At 39.3% G+C, this 14,692-nt stretch overlaps 1 protein-coding gene across 1 annotated transcript in view; it reads right to left on the reverse strand.

Moving 5' to 3' along the window:
• Window positions 1-418: 418 nt before the first annotated feature.
• The window catches only part of SOS1 (SOS Ras/Rac guanine nucleotide exchange factor 1), a 47,935-nt gene continuing 33,661 nt past the window's right edge, over window positions 419-14,692 (reverse strand). Inside the window, exons 11-22 of the mRNA XM_068675529.1 lie at window positions 11,275-11,356; window positions 10,746-10,868; window positions 10,090-10,193; window positions 8,759-8,981; window positions 7,969-8,088; window positions 7,481-7,643; window positions 7,006-7,123; window positions 5,546-5,718; window positions 4,451-4,567; window positions 4,057-4,321; window positions 3,316-3,434; window positions 419-2,013 (exon numbers count right to left, since the gene is read on the reverse strand). Of these exons, the coding sequence (XP_068531630.1) occupies window positions 1,519-2,013; window positions 3,316-3,434; window positions 4,057-4,321; window positions 4,451-4,567; window positions 5,546-5,718; window positions 7,006-7,123; window positions 7,481-7,643; window positions 7,969-8,088; window positions 8,759-8,981; window positions 10,090-10,193; window positions 10,746-10,868; window positions 11,275-11,356 (2,102 nt within the window). The 3' untranslated portion in view covers window positions 419-1,518. The remainder of the gene's footprint in view (window positions 2,014-3,315; window positions 3,435-4,056; window positions 4,322-4,450; window positions 4,568-5,545; window positions 5,719-7,005; window positions 7,124-7,480; window positions 7,644-7,968; window positions 8,089-8,758; window positions 8,982-10,089; window positions 10,194-10,745; window positions 10,869-11,274; window positions 11,357-14,692) is intronic.

Consider the following 14,692-nt stretch of genomic DNA (forward strand, 5'->3'; position numbering starts at 1 on the left):
GATTATAGAGCTTCTTTTCTTCAAGAACTGGCATGCATTACTGTCAGTATTGTCTAGAATTGAACAGTACACAGGTTTATGGATAATCCATGTCATGATACTTATGCCAGTACATGTTCTCTCAGGTGCATTTCAGACATAGAAAGCTTCTGCAAAGATTAATATAAGTTTGAATTTCCCTAGCAAGTGGCATATAAGAGGTCTGAGAAAATTTTATAATGTGTAATAGTTCACTTTGGGAGTAAGCTAGCTTCTCCAATATTACTAATTATTACTTCGATACACATGCCAAAACCGACTTCTATTTAGACTCTTACAACTCAAGTACATCGACTGAACTAGGAAAAATATGTACCACAACATGTGCTTACCTGAAAAGCTGAGTTGTACATTTGTCCGTGTAATAATTTAACGTATGTCAGCCAAACATATCTGTATCTTTATTTCAATTAAATTAAAAACAATCTGCAAGTATATTTATGCAACATTCACTATATACACATGATTTATGCAACTGCAAGGCAATTCTATGTATGCTGATTAATCTATTGTTAGTAAAACATGACAATAGCTATGGAAGTTGGCCAGTGAGTGCTCCTTTTCACAAGTGACTCTTTTCATGGCATGACTGAAAAAGAATAGCTACTAGCCATGAAATGGATTATCGGTAAACCTTAAAAAGAACATGACATAACCTAGCAGAGATTAACAGTCTTCTAAATGTAGTAGTATATTTACTTCAGCTGATAGTGCTGCCTTCTTTTAAAAATTTGCTGTTGTTTCAATGATGTAAGACTTTCATCTGCTCTATCTAAAGAAAGCAATAATTAGACATTATGCTTCCTGGCAAAAATTTATTTTTGAACTGGCACCATAATATTTCAGAAAATAATAATAAAGTACCTCTTTGGTGAAGCCTAGGTACCCCCTACTACTCATTGTAACAACTTGTAAACAGGACCGCAATACAGTGCTATGCCTTAATTCTAACTCGGTTAGGTACCACAGATCTTCCTCACAGTCCTTCTCATAATTTTAGGAAAGTATTTTAAAGCAGGGAGTAAAGCAAAGGAAAATTAAGAAGGATATAAAGTTCCCTGTTTGAGATTTAAAAAAAGTGCATAATGTTTTCATTCCAAAAACTGTGCCACTGTATGGAACTGATGGATACAAGACTGTTTTCCTTCCTGTACTGGGCATTACAGATCATTACACAAACACAGTCTCTGCTCATTGGCCAAAGAAGTCCCTCAAGTCTGTTTTCTGGTACAATCAGTTGTCCAATTATCTTAGAACAAATGTCCTGCATACTAAAAGAAGAATAGCAAGTTAACCGGTTTTTCACTAGAATGTCCATTTTTGCAATTCCATTTCTGTACACTGCATTTCCAATCCATTGGAGAGTTTTTAGTGTTTGGCATACACATCCCAACTCCTTGGCACCACCAGGTTCAGTGCATCCATTGCCAGCAACAGACGTAGCACCAGGAAAATGTGACTCCCAGCGCAGGGGACAGTTCAGGAGGAGTGGGCATTCTCCAGCAAGGGCGGTCCGTCTCGATGCATCGATGGGTGTGTGTGCTCCCTTTTGTAAGTTTTTGGAGGAAGCTTTGGGATATGTTGAGAAGTGCTTTGTCGTGGAGGAACGGGTGGTCCAGCAACAGAATGGAGGTCCACGTCTTGTTGTATCAAAGGCGGTGATGGAAGATGCCTCCGCGCTACATGTGGGGAAGGTGTCTGAGGAGGAGGGGGAGTAAACGGAGAGGGACTGTTTGGGAAAAAGGTGTTACCAAGTTCGCTTTTTCTCCCCAGTGGTGGAGGTTGGAGGTGTAGTGGTGAGCTAGAGAAAACATCTGGAGTTCGCACAGGTTCTCGTGGTGGTAACACAGGAGGGCTTTCAGGGGGGTCAGAGATGCAGGTCCGGTCAGGCACTGAGTACCTTGGTGAATACACTTTAGAGGTTGGTTGCCTAGGAGGGATTGCTGGTGGGCTGTCCAGGTGCGCAGAAGTAATCTGAGGTACGCAAACATTTCATTCAATAAAGCTTTAGAGTGGCAGCAAAAAAACAAGGCCCTGCTGTGAAATGGGAGCAGAGCTCCTGCCCTGCAGATTGCTCTGTCTGGTTAAGCAAAAGACACAGCAAGCAAGCGCACTACGAAGATGAAGAGTAAGGAAGCAAAAGGGAGTGGCGGTGCATGAAACAAACACGTTTCTCAGTGTGATGCAGACAGAAAAGACAAACAGACCAGATGAGCAGGAGGGGAGAGCATGGGTGTATCAATACGTGAGTTAACAGCCAGGGATGCAGGGAAGAAAGATGCACCGAGAGGAGAAAAGGCGAGCCAAAGAATGATCAGAGCAATAGTTTCCATGCTGGTAACAGGCGCTTAGGATGGGTAATAGCACCAGATATTTCTCCAAGAAAATGTGGAAAAGGGAGAGGCACATGATGCTGAACAGAGGAAAAAATTAACTATGCTCAGAAGATGGAACTAAGTAGGCATGATTACTGGAGTGGTTCCCAGGCTGCAGCCCACTATGACAGCTTCCACCATCTTATTATGTTTATGTTTTCAACTGCTTTTTGATAGGAATTTGAGTACGCATTAAAGTCTGCTGGCTGGCAGCAGAGTCACCTGTAGTCCAAAAAGGACATCTTGCTGAAGAGACATGCAGAAGCCCTGCCCTAAAGCCAAAGACATGCAAAGTAATTTTGAATGGAATTTTCAAATCTACCCAATTCTCTGAAGCCATCAACCAGCTCCCACTGAGATCAAGAGAAATTTGACACTGCAGCAAAGGCTAGATCAGATCCCAAATGTTAAAGGAAGATGCAGCAATGGCTGAAGCAGGTAGACAGGACAGGTGATCAAGGAAAAGCACTGAGCACCACAGCATCAAGGGTCAAATATTCCAATGAATCTTTTCAGGAGACTAAGGTATATTCATTGCTTTCCATCAGTATTTTTCATCTCTTTACCCCGATACATACACCCCAAAATGATGCTCTGAGACAATTATTGCAGATGGAAACATCTACCCGTGGCTCCAAGTTCTAGCAAAGTGTGAGCCTAATCACTCTGGATTGATAGACAAGATAGAGACATTCTTAATCCTGAATTTAGGTCTCATCTGTTAATTCACTGGTTTGGGATCAGGACATAGTAAGGCTGAACTGTGCAGGCCTGAAATACATGGCTGCTTGCTGTTTCACATACAGTTGTTAAAAAATACACATATTATCTTTAAGAGTTCGTTTTCTATTGTACCCTTCCCTCTTCTCCCAGAAAAACACTCGTTTTTCCTCTTACTTACTTTTGATGGGGAGGATTCAGCGGGGGCAGACTCCGGTCTTCTTCGAGGAGGAACTGGAGGGGGAACATGAGCTTCATCTGAATTTTTGGTGAAGTTTATGGATGACACAGAAGCGGATCCTAGTGGGCATAAAAAGAAAAATCCCGATAATGATAAACTTTTATTCAACACGGTATATTTCCTTTATCATTGTCAGTAAGGATATCATTAAAGGCAGCATGCTTTTACTTTACTAAATTACTTGCTTGTAAAAGGCAGCATGAAACAAGAGGTGTTAAAGGAATATACAACTAAACAACCCTCTATCTTGCACATCCCAGAAAACTGCTTTTCTGAGCTGCAATCATCTGTGTCCACCAATTCCTGTGCTTTCTTAAGTAATCCTTAAGACCAAAACCCACACCACAAACTTGTCCATGTTAACACAAAAGCACTAAAACAATATCCTGAACCTGCAGTCAGTGGGTCAATCCAACATCGAAGAAATACCTTCTTATGAAGTATTTGGGAGACCTAGTGAGGACACTAGGACACCCCCTTGTGGCAAACAGTTCAACAGGGCACTAACTTTGTACTTCCTTTGACAGCCCTCCTACATGTACAATGTGAAATATTGAAAGCATACCATATAGCATAAGCTAAAGGCTATCTAAAGATGGTCAAGACTAAAGATGGTTTTACCTGTTTAAGACCACAAAATCTAATACACACAGTCTTGGCAGACTATCAGTTTTCACCTACTTGCATGAAAAGGACTGGAAGGATCTGAGTCAAATACACTGCAGGCATCTGTTGTGCTCGAAGTAGCAGAAGCAGGGGGTGGGGTCAAAGGTGTTCGTGGAGAGTTTGGTGCAGATGCTGTGGTTTCAGTCTCGCTCTCTGGGATGCGACTGTAACTAATTTTTCTTGGCTCCTGTTGCAGGGGTGTAGGGTGTCTCATGGTACCTGGCCTTGGATTAGATGGGCGAACACCCGGGGACTTGAGAGAGTAGCTGTACTTTTTGGGCTGAAATGACAAAAAGGAAACAAAGCGTCACACAAAATCAAAACACACCAAACAAAATCAAAATGCCAAATAAATCACCTCTCTCTGAAAGACAAATGTAAGCATTTGGGAGGGGGGGAGAATACTAACAAATCTTGGTGGAGGCTTGACATTTCGTGGCTCTATCTCTAGGGACTTGTTGAACAGATAATCTGTAAATTCTGTCTCCATGCTGTTTCCCATTGGATTCAGGTTTTCAAAAAATCTCTGAAATACAAGAAGGTAAAAAAAATTACATCAGCTAAGCTATTTCTTTGGTGCTTGTTTCTATTGCACAAGTGATCCCAACTGCTCCATAGAAGAGAGAAAACGTTCAAGTCAGAAGCAGTGATAAATTTTTAAGTTAGCAAGTGCCTGTTGCCAGCCCTCTGATGGACATTCCTAGTGCTATGCTTGGCCTAAAGAAACAACTGTGCTAGTACCATAAATATTTTCTGTAGTGCAAAAAGCAGACCAGGTTAGCTTGAACACCCTCTGAAGAAGTTGTATACAGCCCATCTCTACACTGATGCAGGGGAAGACTGCTCTCAGAACACATTCTGTCAAACCCTGAGGAGAAAAAATACCAAGAGAAAATCCTGCAGTCTCTTAAGATAAACAGTCCTATGGCTCTTTGAGAATACATAGCTGAAAACACATTTAAAGAAAAAGGAGAAAGAAAAGCAAGCAGCAGACTGCTTAGGGAGGAACACACAAACCAAGGAGAACAAGTACACAAGGGGACAAAACTGTGAGCATCATCACCAGTACATGAAGTAAATGCAGTGTTATCAGGTAAACCTGAAAACATAAACGAAAAATAACAGAGGAGGAAAAAGACAACTGGGCTCACTACAGGCCAGTGACAAATAAAAGCAAATGACTGAAGGACCGTGAGAATCTGGCAGTTTCTGTTACTGTTTAACACTGATCAGTAAGATCTACCTACCAACACTCCAACAGCTGAAATTAAAAAAAAATAAAATAAAAAAACGTGCATAAAAACAAAACAATCACCCCCCCACACCAAATTGCAAGCATTGAGCTTTTTGCTCTTACAGACGTGAGAGCTTTTTGCTCTTCTCTTACAGAGTTGACAGATTTTATGGCAAGCCTTCTGCTCATCTCTGATTCAGTCTCTATCAGCTGATGTTATCACAACAGAAGTACCTCAAGGTGTGGACACATGGAAATAATGCCACTTACCCTGATGTCAAATTCTACTCTTAAACAGTATGGCTGGTTCTGGTACTGCTGTATCTCTCCTGTTATTTCAGCTACCTTTCTTCTCTTGCTGAAGTTTATAAGTTCTTTCCCATGTCGCTTTAGAAATTCAGGGTTGCCTTCTTCTGTTTTCAAAATGTTAGTTAAGTAAATTCCTAAGGAGAACACAAAAGAGATTCTAAATATGTAGTTTCAAAACAAGTGAGAAGGTATGTGGTTGGAAAACAAAATTCTTAAACAACTTAATTTGTGCATTTTAATTACTTAGAAAAATTTTCATTTGGGGTCAATAAGTCACAGCTCATTCTCAATAAGGCAGTAACTTAAGTATTTTAATTGTTGTGAATTCTGACTTTTGCATCAAAATCTCCAGGTTTACGCATCCTGCCATTGTTTAGGAACCTCACAACACTGAACACTACTAGCAATTTGCAAGACAAGTCTACACTGAACTGAACTGCTTTCTCTCAACTATTCTGCCAGAATTCAGTTCTATTCCACCAGAGATCCCAGCTAAGCCCAAAAAAAGTATTTGTGTTTTATTCTTCTGTTCCACTCCTGCCCTCATAATTACATCAAATCATGATGATTAGAGAGAGGAGTTCATCTCAAGTCCACGAATGACCTGGCTGAACTGTCATACGACTCTTCTGACCGCAGCTTGAGAAGTAAATAGAACTATTCATGTGTGATCATGCTAACCTCTACTCATCTCTGAAGCAGGACAAAAGGTTTCTTAGCTGACCTTATCCTTCTTTGGAGAGCTCTGGGGTATATGTTTCCCAAATTTGTGAAAGGCCAGAAAAGCTATCAACACCATTTTCTTTCAACTGTGAAGTCTGTGCTGGACAAATACAATGTACAGTGAGTGAGAACTGGAGCAAATGTCCAAGCAGCAGCAATGCCTTCTGCCTAATTTCATAATTTGCTAAACTTCAGAAATTCCAAGCATCCTACTTGGAAGAACTCCTCAGTCTGATGATGCAGCACAGGGTTCTTTACCAAAATCTATTTTTATTTCTTGACGTTGTTTGGGAGTATTTGGGCGTGTTCCCTTCTTACCTGCTAGTAAATATTTCTAACATGCCCACCTTCCATTTAAATGACATTTGAAACTGCATTTAAAGGAAAAATGAATAACTATGTAATTAAGATATTCCAGGTATACTAATTCTTGCCACAAATAACATATGCAATTATTGGTCAATTTAACATTTCTTTCACATACAGGCAATTAACAATTTCCTTTACACAATCAGTCCTGCTGCTAGTTTAAGCAAGCCAGGGAAAATGCTTTGATGTCTGGGCAGCTGAAATTCAAACCCGAATATCCTGTTAAAACTGAATTCTCACTATTGTTCATACTTTTGTTTAGTGCCTTAGCTCATTATTTTCCAAAGGTTTATGCATGATATAGCTCGTTCAGAACCAAACATACTTACCAAAAAAAGGCACACAAGGAGGATTAATGGACCTGAGTTTTGCCAAGTATTTCTTATAGTGATCCTCACTCAGTTCATAAGCTTCTTCCAGAATCTTCTTCTGACGACTGGGAATTTGCTACAGAGAGACAAAACCGGTTATTTGGAAAACCAGCGTAATGGCGTAAGCCAGCAACAATACTGAGAGTAAGCATCTCCCACTGATTTAAGTCAGTGACCACAAGGACAGTGCCCCACCATCTCAGGATCTTGCTACCTTTTTCTGCCTTTTTGAAGTGAGGATTGATTTCTTTCTTCTGAAACCCAGAAATAAAAAAACAACTCTTACACCCTAATTGATTCGGTTGTTGGGAGATTTACCTTCCTTGTTCCTTCTCGGAAGGACATGCCTACTGAAAAGGTAAGCTTTCAATGTAGCTAAGGTGTACTGCATTACACTTTCATACCAAAAATGGAGAACATTTCATCACTGTACCTCAAATGTGTGATCCAACCTATACACTGCTGCAGAGTTCATTGCACTGACAATCTCAAGGACGCCATTAAAGTTGTTTAGCTCTTGAAAAACTTGCAGGATCTCAATTATTCGGCTCACTACAATTACTCTTTCCTCTAGGTTTTCTGTTTCTACAATACATCTAAATAAACAAGAACATTTGATTTTGTATTGTAGTGTTGAAGAGATTTCCATAAGAAAATATTAAGTTGTAACACACATAAGTATGAAAAGTTTATCAAATTATTCAACAGTTCCGAAAATTTTTAGAATAAAGTTTGCTTTGAAGAATTAAAAGACTAAAAAGCTGAAATCGTTATGGTAAAATTATCTCAGGGACCAGCTGTAGCATCTAAACACTATTAAACTGAAATTCTCCGAGAACAGATTTTTTTCACAACATCCTTCTGAAAGTATTGTACATATCCAGTAACGGACTAGGTACATATTTTAGCAAAGTCACTTACTTTTCAAACCACAAAGTGAGGTTAGTTGTATGCCTTATCATTTTGAGAAGGTTGGGAGAATTAATTTCTTTATCTTCCTTTGTCCACACACTTCCAACTAGTTCAGACGGCTGCACAGCTCTAAAAAAAAAAAGTAGATGCATGTATCAAAAAATGTAATCACAAGCATGAAAGAAGATACTATTTTTCCAAAGCTTCTTCATTTCCAGGGAATTTGAAATTAGTATTTGGAACTGAATTCTTAAGGTATCACTTCTTTGATCTTAGGCTCACCACATGACTCAAGTGACTTGTATTTCTGTGCTTCTTTTCTAACATGTAAATATTTCTTAATTTATATGACTATTAACCACTTCTGTTCATCTAAATGAAGAATGAAGTCCACATCTCATTCACCGTAATAAAATGTGAGCTTCCAGCATCTTAACAAGCTCTCACAGACATCTGGTGAGATCTGACATGGTCCATGATTTGCTTCACAATCTAGGATACCAATTTAATTCATGTTCGTGCTTCTCAAAGGCTGATTTACTCAGAAAGCATAAGGAGAAACCTGCAGCACAATGCAATTGAAAGTATGCATCAGTCACAGGCACCGCACGTTCGCTTGGGGATGACAAAACAAATACTAGTTTTTAGAATTTTTGGCTGAAAAAGTAACAATTAATATACAGCATCGGTAAAGTCCCTTGACCTACCGTGGGGCTTCACAGCAGGGGCCCGCAGAAACAATTTCATGCTGGAGGATATTTTGGTTTGTGTCATGTGTTTTTCAATGGAGGAAAGTTACCTGTAAAAATCTGACTCAAGTAAAGTGAGCTGCCGAGCAATTTCTATTGGATGCAAAGTGAGCAAGTCAAAAGTCTCTGTGTGTCCTGGTTTGCTTATGTGCCATTCGATTGCTGGAGGTGGGCTTTCAAAAGTAATGTTGTGGCTTGGCCCAATGGCTTGTGCCTGCTTTTTCCGGTTGATTATCTTGGTGATTGATTCAACCCATTTCTTCATCGCTTTGCCTGGCACACAGGGAGAAAATTGCTGTTTAGTCTTAATACTTTTTTCCCAGAGGTTTGTATAATTGGGAAATTTTTGATTCAATAGCCATCCCCATGCCGCCAATACAATTAAGCAACCGTATACTCAGAAATGTATACATGGTGTTCCCAAACAACTCTCAAAGCATTCAGACATATTATGAAGAAACCCTCAACAGCCAATGCCGAGCACGTCAGGTTTCTCCAAGCACATTCATGACATCTAAATTTGGCTTCTGCACTGAATCAGGGGGCATTTTTCTCTCTTCTACGACTTTACAATGAGTTTATGGAAACCAGCTTTTTTTTGGTCCAAAGTGCATTTCTGTGAACCACCTGAACTTTATCCTTTGGGCAGGAGTACACGCTTACCTCAGAAGGCATAGAAGGGAATAATAATGAACAGGGAAAAGCTTCTCCCTCAACCGTATTTATCATCAAAGCTGAGAATAAAACCCAAAGGACAAATGCCTGTTTAGCTCTACACCATAAGAATTTCCTACGTGAGATGGCAAGTCCACTGACAATTTACCAGTAATCCACATTAAACTAGCTGCTTCATTTTCCACCTCTTCTAAATTGCTAAATAACCATGGAATACTTTTCTACTGTAACATTTTTCTACAAAATGCTCCTGTACCTGTCCAGTTGTTCTTGTAAGGGAATGTGAAACTCCAGTACAGTCACAATTGGAAGGTGATCTACAGGCCCGATATGCACCGTGAAAGAGCTGGAAAACCCTTGCTTTAACAAACCAGTGGTTTCCACCAAACTTTTACAAAAATCACACCTGCATATTGTTTAAGAGGACAATCAAAATAATTATTCTGTCCTGAGCATCACTCAATTCTCGTAATTTGTCATTGATTTCAGTCACCTTATAGCATAGAACTTATCAAATAAGGATATAAATAAAGTATTCTTTCTTCTGAACAGAGGCCAGATACTGTGGAATTTAATAGAATTTAAGTACTTAATAAGATATAAGCTCTGTTTTTCTTTATCCACTCACTGAAAGGCAAAGTGATCCATTCCATACCTTGGAAAAGGCATGCTTTAAAAAGACCACTACTTAAGAAACTTTAAGTACCTCTTACTGTTCCAATGAATTCCTCCAAACGTTGCAAAAGATCAGCATCTCTTTCAAAGTCATAGAAGTGGTGTTCTACCCAGTGTCGACATACATTTAATACTCTGCAGAAGAAAAAGGGCAGTAAGTATTGCACAATATGGTCTGTCTTCATGTCTAGCATTTCAAGGCTTTTAGTTTGCAGGAATATCAGAATAGCAGAACAAACAGGATTATTCTACTGTCTGCATTTCATCGGCTATAAGCATTTCTTTTTAACTTTATATTCAGAGAAGCCAGAGTAATGTTAATATTCATTAAAATAACTTTTATAATGTTCTCCACATACATCTTTGTGGCAAGCTTACGGTGTACAACTTTGCATAAACATGGATTCCATAAAAGCCATGAGTGCAAGAAACTGATTTGCAGACTACCAGCCTAAAACTCAGCAGAAGTCTATCCCAAGGCCTTTCATGCCATGAATTTTCATGCCATGAGTCAAATTCCCACCAGATATTCAAGCACCAAAGTCAAAACATCTAACTGCTCCCCTATGCTATCAAAACATCTACAAGAAAGGCTCCTGGCTATCCAAAAGAGCTTCTGTATCCAAAGTTTTGTACTTTAAAAACTTAAAAGGAAGTCAGGTTGGCTCACATTGCTGCAGTACTCACCGTAGCTGCACAGGTTGTATGTACTCTTTCCGAAATCTTTTTAACTCAGCACTAAGAGGCTGGTCTCCATTCTCCATTGCAATACGATCAGCTTCTGTTGGCTCAGGCTCTGGAATTTCAAACCTAGCACAGAAGGTGGGGATAAGTACCAGTCATCTACTAAACTAATCTTGCTCAAATGAGTACGTGTTGATTGAAGATAGCTCAAAATTCAGATGGTTTCTACATGTCAGGCTCTTATGTTTTGCTAAACACAGGAAGATACGCTATAATCAACATTAGTATAGATTTCAAAGACATAACTGTGGAGCACTGGAAATTACTGAAGCCAACTGAACAATCCTAAAACTTCTGGATATAACTCATGCATTTTACTTGCACTCTGTCATCCTTAAATTTCACGAATTTTTTAAAGTGTTTGGAGTAAAACAAAGCCAGTTGGAAAACAAGAATCTTACAAGTTCTACTCCAGGTAAAAATTTAAACAAATATTGCACTTCATACGAGTAATATTTTAACAGTGGCATACCTTTCTATTAGTAGACTCAGCAGCTCTTGAGGTTTACAGAAGGATCTGTATGTTGTGAGAAAAGTCCGAACAAAGTTGGGATCTAAGACAAAGAATTATGCTTGTGTCAGCAATTATCTACTGGTTTATACTTGAAAATAAGTTAATTGCATCCTTCAAAACGAAAGATGCTAGAGTATTGAATGCAGAAAGACGATGGTGTAAAATGAAGCTGCTTTGGTAACAATTCACAACCTCTTAAAATAGAAATAAAAAGCAGAATTTAAAAGCAATTTTAACTCCATTTGACAAATCATAAAAATGGCTATTTCCCTTCAATTATTAAAAGATAGGATTCTCTTTCAACAACTTTGAAAATAACAGATCATTTTATTTATGAGCCATCTAGTAAACAGCCGTTTTTGACAAAGAGCAAGACAAACAAACAACTCAGAAAACAGAACAACCAGCACTGCATTGGATAAAAATTGGCGTAACTCTTCCAGGGTAGAATGTTTTCCCAAAACTGGTACAACTTATGAACAGCTGTGGTTAAGGTAGGCTAGGTATTTTTTTCAGTTACCCTACAGTTGTACTGACTTTATTTTACTGCAAGAAAATAAGTACATTTCATATTAACTGATTAAGTACATATCAGTATCTTTAAAACATTCATATCAGCTTTAAAAACAAGTATTCAAGACAGAAAGCAATGCACTTCCCTTAATTACAAAAGCAAAACCATTTGTTTTCAAGTATGAGGAAATGCAGTGACAGCATGCTGGCACTACACAGAGCTGACTAGAAACCAAGCTAGCATTGCTATCACTAAACAAAACTCATGAGCAGGTTGCAATGGCTTTACATATTAAATGCATATATATTTTTCAAAAAAATAAGGTAATTTTTCTAGTATGAATTGGCTGAACAGCGTGTAGCACTTGAAACGAGTTCCTATAGGTTGTAATGCAGGAAGAAACCCAGCATTATTTGACCTAAAACTATACACCAATTTCACATTTGGATTTGTTTCCTGGAATGTGGGGTTTTAAGACCCTCATTAAAATCCTCAAACTACTTACCAGCATCTCATCCATCTCAGCGAATATCCTACCTTTTTTGAAATCCCACTGAACTCTTCGTTTAATTTACTACAATCCATCACGCAGATTAACCATGTTGTGCCACGCAGCATTTCCTTGCCTTTCTGTTGTATGCTAATTCCCATTTCCTACACAATACACTGGCTAGTGTGCTTTATCATCTCAATTTCCTTCATTACTGTTTTTCTTATCACAATACCTCTCACCTCTCCTTGAAACCGTATAGTCTTTTCAAAGGCAAACCTCCAAATCTCTTTGCACAAAGAATGTGATCCCTGTCCCCATTGTCCTCATCATGCAAACATATGATTTTTCGTGTCCTAAAAAACAAGTACTTAACTAAACACAGTAACTCATGTTTTCAGAGCTTGCATTCTGTAGTAGGCAGCAACTGCCCCAAACAGCATTTGTCTGCATGAAAGAGAAGCGAGCCTCCACAGCAATCAATGTTTTCAGATCGCTGCAAGCTCTGAGTCATAGCTATTGTTATTTACAGGTAGACTCAGTGTCTAAATCTACAATGCATATTGAATTTCAAATGAAGTAAATCAGAAAATGAAATCTAACTCCGTTATCTTACTAGCAAAATCTGCAACTCAAAATAGCGTACAATATATGAGCAAGTGTTAAAAAAAAAAATGCAGACAACACACTGGTTAGCCAGGATGTCTGCTCATGTGATAATTCTCTCTTCAATACAGCCAATTTGAAAGCTAAAAAAGAACAATAACTTGTTCTACAAGGATTTATAAATAATCACCCTTGAATTCCTTAAGAAAGGAAACGGACACTACGATGACGCACAAGCACTCTTAACATATCAAAGCTTTAAAAATAGAAGAGCACTGCCCTATAGATAAAAAAAAAAAAAAAAAAAAAATGGCCATGGCTTTCAAATCTTGGTACCACCTAGCCGAGCTGCTCTTAAGCAAGCATCAGGAGGAGGAGATAACCACAGAAACACATTAAAACAAGTAAAAACCACCAGAATATGGAAACGGGGTCAGAATCTGAATTTCTAATCAGAGGGCAGCATCTCTCGGGTGAAAACACAAGGCAAGTTGCTTTAGGAGACCTCTCCCAGCTCCGCTGCTCCACCAGAGGAGGGTTTTGACAGCCCGCTGCACCTCCTGGCCAGGCAGCCCCCAGGGTTTTCTCTCTGCTCTACCTCTGGCGGTGGCTGGAGGGCTCATCCCCTGCCACTAACTCCACTTTTTCAGCTATTTCCACCAAACTGGCATAACCTTTGCGACCATATCTGTAATTACTCCTTCTAGTATTTGACTTACAAGAGAAGACTCCCAAAATATCTGCCTTGACATTGTCATATGCGGGGCTACCTACACTTGAGGAAAGACACCTTAATGAGTTACAGCTTGCTGTTCTGGCATATGTACATGAAGTCAACACAATTCTTTTAAGATGGTAAGCACACACACAATCCTTTGTGGGGCAATAAGAAATCCACCATCTGTAGCTGTTTAGCTAGATACCACAGGGACACTCGTGTTCCTACACCCGAAAGCAGAAGAGAAGCCCTGCACTCAGCTGATGCACGCCCAGAACAGTTAAAGGGTTACTATGGAAAGCTGTCGCCCTACTCACTGCATCTCATAAAATGCAACAAAACACTGAATGATTTACATAGTAAATGGACCTCGTTTCCTGTACAACAGAGCCTTTTTGGCTGAGTCACTAAACCTATTCCTTTGTTTCCCTGGAAAAGACAGCGAAGAATGGTTAGAATGACTCCATTCGTCCCCACAGAGAACCAGCGACTAACCAGAAGCTATGTAATGAAAGATAAGAGCTTAGAGAAATGACACACAACCAAGCAATTCAGCATCGGAGCCACGCATGTTGCGCTCAGATCTCTAAGGTTACAGTGATGGGCCAAATACATCACAAGACAACCAAATTCTTTCTTTCCTTCCCCTATTTTTTTTTTGTGGGGGATAACAGATCCAAGTGCTTCAGGCTATTTTGCAGTACCCATATTCTCAGGTGAGCCAAAGAGTGGTTTGGTCAACATCACACAACTAACAGCGGGCTACGAGCTACCTACCTCAAGCTTCATTAAATTGTGGCTGTTGAGAGCAGGGATTTCAATGCCTGTGGAAGTGAACGTGGATCTAACCAATGGATTTGGGGACAACAAGAGTCCCTCTGCATATGGAAGGCCAATTCCCAGTGGTATGCAAACCAGCCAAAGCACAGCAAACATGTCACTAAAGCAGTACTGGTTCTGCTAATTCTCTGCCAAATACAATTTTAGCTCAAAACAGAACAAAAAAAAAAGCCACTCTTCCTTTCTCTAACACTGAATTGTTTTACTC

The sequence above is a fragment of the Anas acuta genome, chromosome 3 (assembly GCF_963932015.1).
Source record: "Anas acuta chromosome 3, bAnaAcu1.1, whole genome shotgun sequence".
In the NCBI taxonomy this organism is placed as follows: Eukaryota; Metazoa; Chordata; class Aves; order Anseriformes; family Anatidae; genus Anas; species Anas acuta.